This window comes from Oxyura jamaicensis, chromosome 2 (assembly GCF_011077185.1).
Source record: "Oxyura jamaicensis isolate SHBP4307 breed ruddy duck chromosome 2, BPBGC_Ojam_1.0, whole genome shotgun sequence".
NCBI classification, from domain to species: domain Eukaryota; kingdom Metazoa; phylum Chordata; class Aves; order Anseriformes; family Anatidae; genus Oxyura; species Oxyura jamaicensis.
In genome coordinates, this window is record NC_048894.1 from 39,538,000 (window position 1) to 39,551,453 (window position 13,454).

At 35.6% G+C, this 13,454-nt stretch overlaps 1 protein-coding gene across 1 annotated transcript in view; it reads right to left on the bottom strand.

Moving 5' to 3' along the window:
• Nucleotides 1–1,902: 1,902 nt before the first annotated feature.
• Nucleotides 1,903–13,454, bottom strand: part of LOC118161191 (translation initiation factor IF-2-like) — an 86,097-nt gene continuing 74,545 nt past the window's right edge. The window contains exons 3-4 of the mRNA XM_035316284.1: nucleotides 3,022–3,300; nucleotides 1,903–2,655 (exon numbers count right to left, since the gene is read on the bottom strand). Coding sequence (XP_035172175.1) covers nucleotides 2,648–2,655; nucleotides 3,022–3,300 — 287 coding nt within the window. The 3' untranslated portion in view covers nucleotides 1,903–2,647. The remainder of the gene's footprint in view (nucleotides 2,656–3,021; nucleotides 3,301–13,454) is intronic.

The following is a 13,454-nucleotide window of genomic DNA, read 5'->3' on the forward strand; positions in this document are numbered from 1 at the left end:
GGCTGAACAATCCCAACTCCCTCAGCCTGTCTTGGAGAGCTGCTCCAGGCCTTTGATCTTCCCTGTGGGATGTATCCCTCCTCTGGGATACATCCATATCCTTATTGTGCTGGGGGCCCCAGAGCCAATCACAGTATGCATACACTGAGAAATCACTGATGACGAAGTTTTAGAAAACAATCTCATAAAGCAAAAGTTTCAATTTACAGCAGAATTTAGTCTCAAGTGATTAGACCAGCAACCTGAACACTGAGTATAACAGCTGTCTTTTATGACAATAACACTTCTACACAAGAAACGCCATTCTCATAAATAAAGCAACCTATTGACACATATTGAATAAACAGTATTGTGAATCTTTTAACAGTTACTTTAGTTACATCAGTGACCTTTAAAAAGCTTCATTTGTGTAGAAATGATAAACTGAAAGGGTCAACTGATAATTTTTTCAGCCACAGTCATTTCACTTGCGCTTGCTGGGGTCTCATCAACAAAACAAGAATTCATCTGAAAAATATTGCTCATATTTCAAGTATACCAGTTTTGACAAAGCCTATTATTGTGGAAGGCCTGATTTCTACTTGATTTAGAAAAGGGATCTCAAGCAGAGCATCTCTGTTAAAATTGGCTGTTCAGGTCAAATATTCAGTTCTTATTTTTCAGTTCATACATTCAGTTCTAGGAAGAAATATACAATATTGGTCTCTATTTCACTTGTAATTTTCAGTTTAAAGAATATGAAATCTCAAAGTGTGCTGATATGGGAAATCGCTTCCTTATGCTCTTCGTTATGTTCTTCTCCCAGTGCAGTGCTACTTTTGGTGATACTCAAATATTTGCAGCTTTGGAGAGTCATCTTCTCAGCAACCCCCCAGAAATTACTGCATTTTGAAGCAAAGAGCTAGACAGTCAGTTATGTTCTGATTACAAATGGAAGCAGTCATACATGAGGTACAGATACATTTTAAGGAGGAAATAAGAAACATACTGATATGCTACTGCTTTGATACTCCCTAGAATATAAATGTTGATGCAAGACTGAAACACTTTGACACTAGTTTAAGTATTGCTTAATTACTAATTATTTTGTTGACAAGGAATAAAGCAGAAAAAATGAACTGCAGAAAAACAACAATTTGTCACTACCAAAATTGTTGTTCTAAAAAAAAAGGATAACACAATTTTACCTTAACTGAAGACAGTAATAACATTAGAATATATTTATTTGTTTTTAGAAAGAATGCATTTGTGGATAACCACATTCCACTTTTAATCATCTAGGAAATCAATCTTTAAGCACTCACACAGCTCCCATTATTGCTAGTGGTATTCTTCCTAAGCCTGAACTATGAACAGTGCTAAACATTGTACTCCACAGACCTGCCACTTAAAGGTAAAATTATTTGTGTAATTCAGTGTGATGGTTTTGTTTGTTTGTTTTTGTTTTATTGGTTTGTTTTAAAGAAATGAGCAACATCCTATACACAACAAAGCACCCACATCCAACATACTTCATCAACATACCCATATTATAACCAGCAAGCTCTCATACTCCTAAAACCAGGACAGAGCAGAGAAAATATTAAAATACCTCTTAAACCCTATTGAGGCTTAGTGCTCAGCATATGCTTCTACAAATGGGCAGGAAATAATTAATGGAACAAAATGTTAAAGAATGTTTGTGTAGGTCTGTAAATCCTAAGTGCATCCTATTAAAGCCCCCATTTCTATGACACGGTGCATAGAAACAGACCAAAACAGTGCAAATCTACCAATATTACAGTAAAGTTAAGCATTACAAGTTATGAAATTGAGAACTAAAATGATAACACAGTAATCTGTTTTTTCTTGTCAGGGACCATGTAATCTGATCTATTTCTGTACATAAAGCCCCAGGCATGATTTTTTTTTGAGGCACACATCTCACTCTGGTGATAGGAAAATATACCACCTACCACAACATATTTTTCCCAAAGCCATCAATGAAACAGATTAAAACAAAAACAAACTTTGTTCTACCTCCTTTGGACTTCAACTCTGATCTTTAAAGAGATTTATGCTAGACATGTGTTGAACAGATTTATGCTAACTATGGGTTGAAACCTGAATGACAAAATGAAAGTGAAATGCCTTAGAGAATGTATTTGTTTTGTGTAATGTATTTTTTTTCAATTTATTTTGTAACTGCCTTAAATCAATTAAAAGAAAAAACACCCCTACCAAGTGTAACCTTTATAGCAGACTCTGAAATGTGAAATATCGTGGATTATGCTGAAAACCATCAAAATGCAAATGGAATGACAAAGAATCTGAACCAACACCATCACGTAAACAAAATATAAAATCAAAACACTTGGAACAACACAGACAGTATACCCTTTAGCTATTTGCCAGGCGTTCATGTTAGGGATGATACCAAGTACTCTGAAAGCACTGAGTCTCTGCATTAACATCAAAGGATTTGGTTGAACAAAATAAATGTTTTCTCTTATATATTGACATTACGCACATTGCTGCATTTCTCAGCTCAACACCAATAACACTGTTTACTGACAATGCTATACACAATGAGCCAAGGTTCTCTGTGGTACAAGATCACAAGGGCATAACTAAATCCATTCTGCTAAAAGTAGTCCTTAAAGTTTTGTTAGAGACCTGTTTTAAAAAATAAAACTAAATCTATGAAATAGATTTATAGATGTAGATAGATGTATAGATGTATAGATGTATAGATGTATTCAATCCACTAAAAATTTAATATTTAAGACTTAGCTCTGCATTACGATTCATCAGTTTTCTTGCATCTAATCTAAATCTTCCTGCCCCAAGAATGCAATAGAGGGCTGTATAACACTGAAGAATAATGAGATCATGTATATTTTAAATTTGGTATTGTTAACCCAAAGTTAATTTTGCAAAAAGCGTATTTAACTGTCCACATCCAGTCCCATATGTACTAAACAGTCAATGCTATACAGTTTACACAAGGCAAAACTTATACAAATATATATTAATGCTCACCATTATCACTTTTGAGATTTCCATTGCTGAGCTGTTTTAACCTCTTCTGATGGGATTTACCATTGTAGTGGATTTGTGCCTGAGCAGCAGAGTTCAGCTGAATGTTACAAACATTGCACAAAGTGAAATTGGTCTGTTTCTTTTCTCTCTCCTTCTTTTCTTCAGTGCCATTGGGTGCTAATTCTTTCTCACTTTCTCTGCCTGGGATGGATGTGAAATCTGAATTGTAGGACTGGTTATTGGCTGGTAAATCAGGGCTCCAGGGCTTCTTCATATTTTCTGGGTAGAAAGAACATAACAGAGAAAATTGATGAGTAACGCAAAGTAATATACACAGGAATTCTACATCTGTAGACTAGTAAAATGCTGAAAATTATTCTTCGTATTTTCTTATTTTAATACTAAATTACAATTCAAATATTTTACTTTCTGTTGATGTTTTTTAGTTCTGCTATGTAACTTGAGTAACTTCACAACTATTCAGATGAATGTCTTTAGACATTTAGGGGTACTATTAAATCTGTCATTTGAACCAAACTCTCCCAGAGATGTTTAGATATTTTTATCTTAACCCTAAAATAGTTTGTTGCATTTGAGAATTATCTTATGAAAAGTTAACCTTATATAGATTGTTAGAAATTTCCTCGGCAAAGTCTAGGGCACATCTTAGCTATCATCTTCGGTGGGAAATTGCATTGGTTTTACACAGCAGTGTTTTGGTAGTGGGCACTGGAGGGGTGGTCTCTGTGCAGAGAATGAGGCCACCCCCATGTCACACTGAGCCAGTTCTGACGGGCTCCAAAACAGACCCAATGCTGGCCAAAGCTCAGCCCACCAGTCAGTGGTGTGATGCCTCTGGGAAAACATATTTAAGAAAGGGCAAAAACACTATTCAGCACCTGTAAGAGAGAACAGTGAGAAAAATGTATGAAATGGTCTTGCAGACACCAGGGTCAGTGAAGGAGAGGGAAGAGGTGTTCCAAGCACTGGAGCAGAGATTTGCCTGTGGAGAAGACCATGGTGAAGCAAGGTGTCTGCTGCCTGTGGTGTACCAAGTCAGATCTCCACATTGCAGCCCATGGAGGACCCCAAATCACACACAGCATGTGGATGTGACCTGAAGGAAGCTGCAACCTGTGGAGAGTCCCTGAAGGAGCAGACTGCTGTAGTAAAGGAGGCCTGTGGAGAAGCGCCCACACACGATCAGGTGATTTGGTGGGAGCTGCAGACCAATGAGGGACCCATGCTCGAGCAGTCTGCCCCTGAAGGATAGACCAAATGGCATAGGCCCATGCTGGAGCAGTTCTTGAAGAGCTGTAGCCCATGGGAAGGACCCATGTTGAATCAGTTCATGAAAGACTGTACCCCATGGGAGAGACCCCACACTGGAGAGGGAAAAAATTGTAAAGAACAAGTAGCAGCAGAGGAAAAGTGTTAGTATCTAAATTATCACAACCCCCACTTCCCAGCCCCCTATGCTGCTTGGTGCCAGGGGGCAGTGGGGAGGAGGTAGAAGAGGTGGGAATGGAGGATTGAAGCAGTGGGAAAAGAGGCAAAGAGGAGAGGGGAGAAGGTGTTTTATGTTTTTGTCTTAATTTCTCACCATCCTTCTCAACTTTAATCAGCAATAAATTAATCTAATTTTCACCAAGTCAAGTCTATTTTGCCTGTGAGAGTAACTGGTAAGTGATCTCCCTGTCTTTACCTCAACTTTCAAGTTTTGCACCTTACTTTCTCTCACTGTCCTGGTGAGGACAAGGAATGAATGGGCAACTGAGTGGGGATCAGGGAGCCAGCCAAGGAAAACCCACCACAGAAATTCAAATAGCTATGATAGCAGAAATATTTTATACTCATATCTAGGATTAAATCAATAGTTTAATATTTCCATATAAACTATAAAATAGGGCAGTTAAACTGTGTGGATGACAACCCATGGTTATGTTCATTATATATAATCCTACACTTGAACACTGCACTTCACTAAGCAGTTCACGTTTTTAAGTTTTAGCACTTAGAAATGCAAGATGCATTTTTCAAGTTGTCAAAAAAAAAAAAAAAAAAAGGAAGAAAGAGGGGAAGAGTCCCTATATTTATATATTTTAAAAATGTCGTAATTAATAGAAGAAAAAAATAAAATAAAAGCCCTACATTTTAGTTAAATAATTGCACATACTTTGTCCTTGAATTTATTAATTAGCTCAGGTATTTAGCAAGCCCTAGTCATTCCCCCTCCACTTCCTGTGATATTTTCAAGCCAAATTCTTGTAACATTTTAACTTGTCTGGTTCAAAAAGAGTCCAAAGGCAAATAATTACCATGCTCTATTACTTTCTTAACTTTCCAGCATTACAAATTAAGGATTAACTGGAGAATTTAGATCCAGCTAATACCAAACTGTAACTACAGAAATGAGAAGATGAGAAGAAAATCTCACCTGCAGAACTTAAAGTGAAGCCAATGTAAACATGAGCTTTTATGATTAAAGGTGAGCAGAAACAATACAGGTGAAGAAGTGTTCCGTGCACTGCAAACCTTATTTACTATTAAAGGAGTACAAAATGCTATATCAACTTAGCATTTTGATGAAAACTTTATATAGCACATAAATCTTTAAACTGCTTTGTTCTCCCAGACTTAATGAATAAATGAAGATCTAGCCAAAGAATCTAATCTGTATTTTGAATGACAAAATTACTGCAGTCTTAAATACAACACTATTTGGTCTCTAACTGACAAATTAGTCAACCTAGAGATCAAAAAACTTCATTGCAGCAACACAAGAAAATGTTCTACAGATGCCTTTTACTAAAAGGAAAAAAAAAAAGAAAAAAAAAAAAAACTTTGAATCTCTCTGATTGCACCATAATACTGCAAGTCATGCTTGAGAGAATTTCAAGTATTGGAAATTTCGTGTGATTAGCAACCAGTTAAACATTTTGTTGGTCCTCTGAAGGATTAAAACACACTTACTGCACTGAAATCAAATCACAGTTACAAGCCTATCTAAAGATATGAGACTAAAACCTATTAATATCAAAAACAGTTTCAATCTGAGTTTTCAGATTTTATTAAAATCTAATTAGTATCACGTTCTTTTTTGCTAACTAAACTCAATTTCATTTAACAAGATGACAGGGTTATAAATAATATTGACCAAGTTCTGAGAAGAGCTCTGCATCTGCTGTAATTTAAAAACAGCTCAGACTTTTATTATTTCTGCCTTTGTGCATAGCTGGCTATGTTACCTAGAATTTTAGCTGCCTAAAACAAGAGATGAGGATGCAGGCTAAACAATAAATTCCCAAGAAAAATTAAAGTGAAAAAACAGCAAAGTAGTATTAATTTATTACGTCGAGCCTATTATATCAACAGTGATGGTATTAACTGTCATAGACAAACCACAACCATCACTTAAGAATTTATGAGGCTATGAAAGCTTAGGAGAAAACCTGAGATTTTCCTACAGCAGACCTACAACATATTTCTCCTAATGGAAGGAAAAGATTTCTCCAGAGGAAGCAGCAATAATCCATCAGCCTCTCAGCCTTCTGGAGATAATGTTCAGTCCAAGAAGAGTGAACAATGTATCCCTTTAAAATATTTTTAAATTAAGAAACTCAGTCATTTTTTCAGTGTTACAAGGATTAAAATATTAACATGAGAGCACTAATTTTAAAGAATTGTTCTAAATAACTTTCCAGAGATCCCAGTTTATATACATACTGTACATTAATATACATCATCTTTTCGCATTGAAAACATCCCCCACTAGAGAGCAGTATGAATTTAAAATTACAATATATCTCTAGTCTTATAGTGTTTGTCATATAGGTATGAGATTACTACAATAAAACAGATCTTCTAGCCAAGACATAAAACTCTAAATAAATATAATCTAGCACATTAAACAAATATTGTACACCATTTGTACATATATCTAATTCCTTTTGAAACATTAACATAGATTAGCAGGCAGCCTAGGAAATCATATTAGCATGTTATAACTTCACTTTAATATTCCAATCAACACAGATTAATCTATGAGAGCCTTATTTTTAAAATATAGAATACTTCTGCCTTGCATTATAATCTCATTCCAGAACAGGAAATTATAAAACGCACACTAGATTTAGGCACAATTAAATAACAAGGTAAAATACACCTTTGAAATAAATGATTCAAACATCTACCATTTGATTTGTGCTTTCATTAAAAACCCATGATGGCACTACAGCTGTAATACATTTTCACACTGCCATCTCCCTCTTAAATCTGGAGGAAGAAAGGAAAGATTTATAACCACAGACTAGATGACAATTAGGAAAACAAAAGCTTCAGGAATACACATTATGTTGTATTTTACCACTATTTCATAAACACAGTGGTTGCTGCATAGGTAATAGAACTAAATAGAACTGAAGAACTAAGGAGAAATATTATACATGTGCAAATGACTCGAGCTGATGGTGTAAGCCAGCACAACATAGCAGTATTTGGGATGTTGATTAGACACAAATGGTTTGAGCAAAACATTTCCAAACATGAAGACAAGAAAATCTGAAAAACAAACAAACAAACAAACAAAAAACTATAAGCAGTTTAGAATTCAAAAATTCTGATTCATTCTTACACCATATTCATACAGGACAAAGAAATACAGATAGCAAATTTCAGAGAAGGACAAGATAGAAACTGAGTATAATTTGCTGATACACTTTTAAAATACAACTTGCCACTCAAGCCAATATTTGAAAAAAAATAAAAATGTAAGGTTGATCCACCAGAATTTTCATAAATGCAGACCACTTCTTGCAAGGCAGCACATAGACTTTCATTTCATGCCTGCATAAGTATGTTTATAATTATGTACTTTATTTCATGGAATGAAATGTTTAGGAATAAATTTTGATTGGAAGAGTGAGGAAAAGAATGCTTAGTTGTTGTGTTGAGAAGATATATGGACTATGGTTAGAAGAAAACATTAAAATCTTAACTTTACAACTGTTTTTAATTGCTATCCATCTCTTATTGGTTTGAATGTTCATGATCTTATGTAGAAATTGATAGGGGTTAAGTTAAAACCTTCTTTCCCTGCTGTTACAGTATAGAGTTTATCTTGACTGTACTGGTTACATACTATATAACCAGTCCTAAGTTTTGCAGATAACTTCTGGCCCTCTCACCACCCCTAACATAAAGCTAACTTCTCAACCTTTAGGAGCCCTACAGGGGAGAGCAGCGAACTAGAATGAATGAACAAGGTAACCAAGAACTCAAAATTTCAAACCAATTTAAATAGCACTGCAGATAAATGCTTAACATTTATTTTCCCTGGAGCTCTGAACTCAATTTTGGCTCAATGATGCTTACCAGTAAAATGAACTTTGCATGACATTATAGCTTTGTGAAGTAGAAAACTGTCCCTTGTGGAAAACCAACACAACTACAATTTGTGGTGTTTGCTGGTTTAGCTAACATAGCTACTGTCTGGAGATTTCTGAAATGTGCTTGGATGTAAGGGATTAGAAATCATATCCTTCCCATTAAACCATTAAACTATTCTTACCTTCTTAACTGCAATACAAAAACACACTTTCTATTCAAGCATATGGAAAGGAAACTTTGCCACTAGTATTACAAATGATTGTTTCATTTCTGGACTGCCTTGTCAGTGTAGAATTATCAAAATCACTATGACAGGCTGTGTACGTAATAGTCATATACACTGAGTTAATTTAAGAGGTCAATGGAGTATATGGATCCCAGGGCAAGAATGTTATTAGCAGAATGCTGTGCAGGTAAGGCAGGTACACTCAATGCTGACCACTTGCCATTGATTAATGGCACGGTATATCGTAAAGAACCTCTCCTTGGCTTCTTCCCAACAGCTGCCATAATAGCCTCTTCAAGACTTTAAAAGGACTGAACTTCTTCAGGTAATAAGAAACCACGAGTAATTAAGCCAAATTACCAATGGGAGCTGCTGCTTTGCAAACAGATCTACTTCTTTGGCTGTACTACTGATTCTCAGGAAAACAGCCTATAAGAAGCTTTCTCTACTGAAATGTATGTTAGTGGTATTTGTTGAAGTCATGGATAAACCAAAGGATATATGTTTCTAACCTTTATACTATTTACACATCCTCCTGATTTCTCTTTACTTTTTGAGAAAGAGTAAGTCCTCTGCCAAAGATTAACAACAAAGAACAACTGCTTTTAAAGAACCTGTTGGGGAGAGAGAGATTGGGAGGGTGGGATTGCTCATCAAGATCCTCTTTCTAACTATCATGTTTTCAGTTTTCAAGTCTTGGAGGAATGTTACCAGCACACTACAGAACACCTCCTCTACCTTCTCCCCTGTAATATCTGCAATCTCCACATCTTTTCAAACATCATACATTTGATGCTAGATCTTTTAGAGGACAGGATGTTACTGTTTGATGACAGCCACAGTAGCAGGGTGACCTTTGTGTCAGACACTGTCATTTTAAGTTTAATTCTTAAATTTTAAGAACCTCTTTCACACTAGGAGTCAATATACATGATGTGACCCTTCCCAAAACTCGATCTGTAAGCCAAAGTCTTCCTATTTACCAGTTACTCAAAAATAACTGTTGCATCTGGTGCCCAAGACCCCTTTATCAAAAAGCTAGTGCCTTTGCAACCTCTAGGTTGAGCTCATTGAACAAAATGCTAAAATTTGTTCTAGAAACTTGTACTTGGGAGAAGTTAAGAATTAACATATTGTCACCTATTTTATACAAAGATATATGGCCTGGGAGAAGGCTCAGGAACAGGAACATAAGGCAGCTTTTACTTCTTACATCCTCATTATCACTGCATGATGTGGTCCTGACATTGCAATCTTCTGATTCAGATCAGGGCTGCACCTGGTCCTGGTTGTGGGCCCAGAGTGATTTAGGTCACAAACAGTCTATTCTACACATCACTGTTGTGGCAGTTGCAAACATACACTGAGAAGGATGAACAATGGAAAAATGGTGAAAGGGCACTTACGGTGAAAGCACAGCCCATCTAAAACACAGGTCCCTCCCAAATGACCCAAGTAACCTTCAGAATATGCTGCAGAACTCATCTGTTTTCTCTGGGTGGATGAATAATCTCAGTGGAAGAGTTACTGGGGAATGGGAATTTACTGGGATTGGAAAGACTTTTCTAAAATAATTGATTTTTCAGGACTTCCTTTTTTCTGAGTTTTTCAGATTTTGTTGTCTTTCAGATGAGAAATACAAAATAGAATACGATACAACAAAAGGTGATATGAAAATCTGGAAAACATGAATTAGGTAATTTGACACTGTTGGTAGACTTTTCTACTAAGTTTTAAGACTACAAAAACAATCATCACCTCCTTTTAAAAAAAGGAGGAGGAGTTTGTCAGGTCACACACCCAAGACCTAAATTACCAGTCAGTGATAAAGTTGGTGATAGAAATCAGTATTTCTCATTGCTCCCTGTCTAATACTGTTCTCATCACATTTGAAATCTCAATTTACTAAATTTTCTCTTTAAAATTTTCACACAAAATAAAGTAGTGTAGGTAGTTTAAGAGAATTAAAGAATGCATCAGGGACAGAAACACCTTGTTTTCTCACTTGCTATTTCTCCTTATCCATCCTGCTCCTCCCAACCTGATTACTGTTGCTAGCTGTTATACCACTTCAATTATCTCTGTGAGTAATAACAAATTCATAATCATCATCATCTCAGGTGATTTCAGCAAAATTTAAGAGGAAAAGAATCTCTTGGGCAAAGCTGTATCAAGTGAAAGAGATAAAGGCAAGCTTTTTCACTGTACATTTATTGCTTGTGGCAGGGAGGGAAGATGAGGTGGAAGGAGACGGGTTATTTGGGGCTTGAAGGGCTTTATATCTTTATGTCTTGGGACTCCTCCCAGGGAATGCATCTCTGCAAACTGAACCCTGAAAGAGTAGGTTTTTATCCATCTGAAATATCTTGAGCAATAGTGCAGAAAATAAAAACCTGGGCTTTTGTTTTGTTTTGCCGGGAGAGCACTTAAATCTTTCAGAAAAGGCTGCATTTCAATACTGCAGCAAATTAGCAGACTGCAGCCTATCTCCAGTCATAGCCATGCGCACTACAAGTTCCAAGAGGAACTTACAGATGAACTAAACAGAAAAAGTTCATCATTTCTTGGTTCAGCAGTTCCCTCATGCCAGAAGCAACCAACAGACATCTCATAGTCTCAAAATATACTGCAGTCATTTTTTTAATTGAGTTCTATAAAAAGAGCTAAGCACTAATCAACACCATATGTTATTCAATTAGCTAGTAAAACATATCTATTTCTCAAGCCTGTGCTAACATAATGGAGCACTTTGGGTGGTTTGGAACTATTTAAAGGCCAAGTAATTAATTTGCAAACATCAGCTTCTAAAAATCTGAGAAGCGCTACTGTGGTGACTTACATCTCTACAGCCAGAGCCAAGCCATGAAATTCCCTCATTTGGTTTTTATTCAATCTTTTTTTCAGAGATGATCCTTGTGAAGACAAAGACTTCGGCCTAAAATAGGGATAAGTGAAGACCCAGGTTCAGCGATGCTTCTGGAACCCTGAAGGGGTTCTGACTGCAGGGAGTCTCTTCCCATGCAGGTAAAGCAAGCTGCTTGTGCTGCCTCACCTCCCTCTCCAGCAGCACTATACGGGATCTGTGTAGAAGGTAGCAGTTACAATGCTCAAAGGCATATGGAGTGAAGCTACAAAGGTTCTGCCTACCAATATAGTATTTTATTGTTAATGCATCCTGGAGAGTAGGGTGGTGGTGGTTGTTGTTGTTGTTTTTTCTCTATTTTGCTTTTTTCCCCCCGATATTCTTGATTTCCACATTTTTTAATTCCACTTCCAGATTCGAAACTTCTGTCAACAGCACTCCAAGTTGGCCATGTTCAAAAAGAAAGGACAGAAGAGTCTGACTGCAATTCAAACTGGGATGATCTGCAACTCAAACTTCTGCTGGACAAAACATTAGTTTTAGTGTTACTTTTGACAAGATACATAGTCAGAATAGATTTTAAAGTTGGGAGGGAGGGATGAAGATTTTTCAGATTATTAACTCTGAACAACACATAATTTAGACCATTTAGCTGAGTACAGAGACGGGTGTGAAAAATAAAATCTGTGCAAAAGGAAAAGAAGACAATGAACCTATGTCTACAGAACTACAGAAATTTTGTAGATATTGGGATTGTTTTTAATTTAATAGATAAATTTACCTCTTTCAGTCTCTCTGGATGAATTTCCTGATGTGAAATCATACAGGACAAATGGATGACATATTGTTGTAAGTGCTATATTCTACTTTAAGGATCTTACATTTTTCTAGTACCTAAATGTCCAGTCAAATATTTATATCTCAGCAGAAAGAGAGAATATGCACAGATGTTTCGGCATAATGAGCAACTCACATTTGAATATAAGTAAATTCTATTATCAAGAACACATTACAGATGCTATCTTTGTAAACATGTAGGTAATTTTGAAAACATCCTTAAGTTTCAGTTAGTGTTTGTTTTTATTTTGTTGATAGAAACAACCCTTTATAAATATTTTGTTTTCCTTTTCTAAGTATGTCAACAATGTGCTGATAAAATTGTATCTATGAAAATAAAACTAACTAAATAAAATGCAAGTCAGACATAAATTAGCTATTTTGCTACAAAAATAAAAAACAGCCCCCCAAACAAATTTCAGAATAAAGAATGATCATTTTAATAGAGACATTTTATTCCCTACAATACTCCTTATGCATATAAAACGCAGCTGTCAGACAATGAATAAACTGGTAATAAATTTAGTCATGTTGGGAAACAGGAAATTAAAGGTCACAAGAAGAAGATTATTAAAATTCAAAATGTTTTGTTCTGTTGTGTTTTTTTTTAACTTTTCAAGTTAAGAGTAATGTCAGAGGTTTGTGTTTTGTACTTTATATATATATATATATAAATTCAGAAATCCTTTTTGTTTACAAAATAACGTCTCAAGATTGCAAGATTGTTTTCAACTCTAAGACCCTTCTCAAGCCTTAGGAAATCTGAATGCTCACCCCATAGAACAGCCAGAAGTGAGAAGCAGATCTCCCTTTTTGTTATACTTTTGTTCTAGGGAGCTGTTGTGTGGATATTTGTTTTTAATTAGAGGCCATTAAACCAAAAGAATTAAATGGCTTCAAAGAAAATCAAAGAACAAGAGAAATTTTAGTACTTCGGTCAGTCACACTTTGGAAGAGATCTCTAGATTAAACAAAATATTATATATACACTTTGTCTCTCTGTAAATGCACATTTAAAAAAAATTAGTGTTAATAAAGGCTAAGGAATCAGGCTTATATTTGAAGATTATCATTTATATTTTCACAGAAGTATTTGTTTTTCCAGATTATCTGTATGTT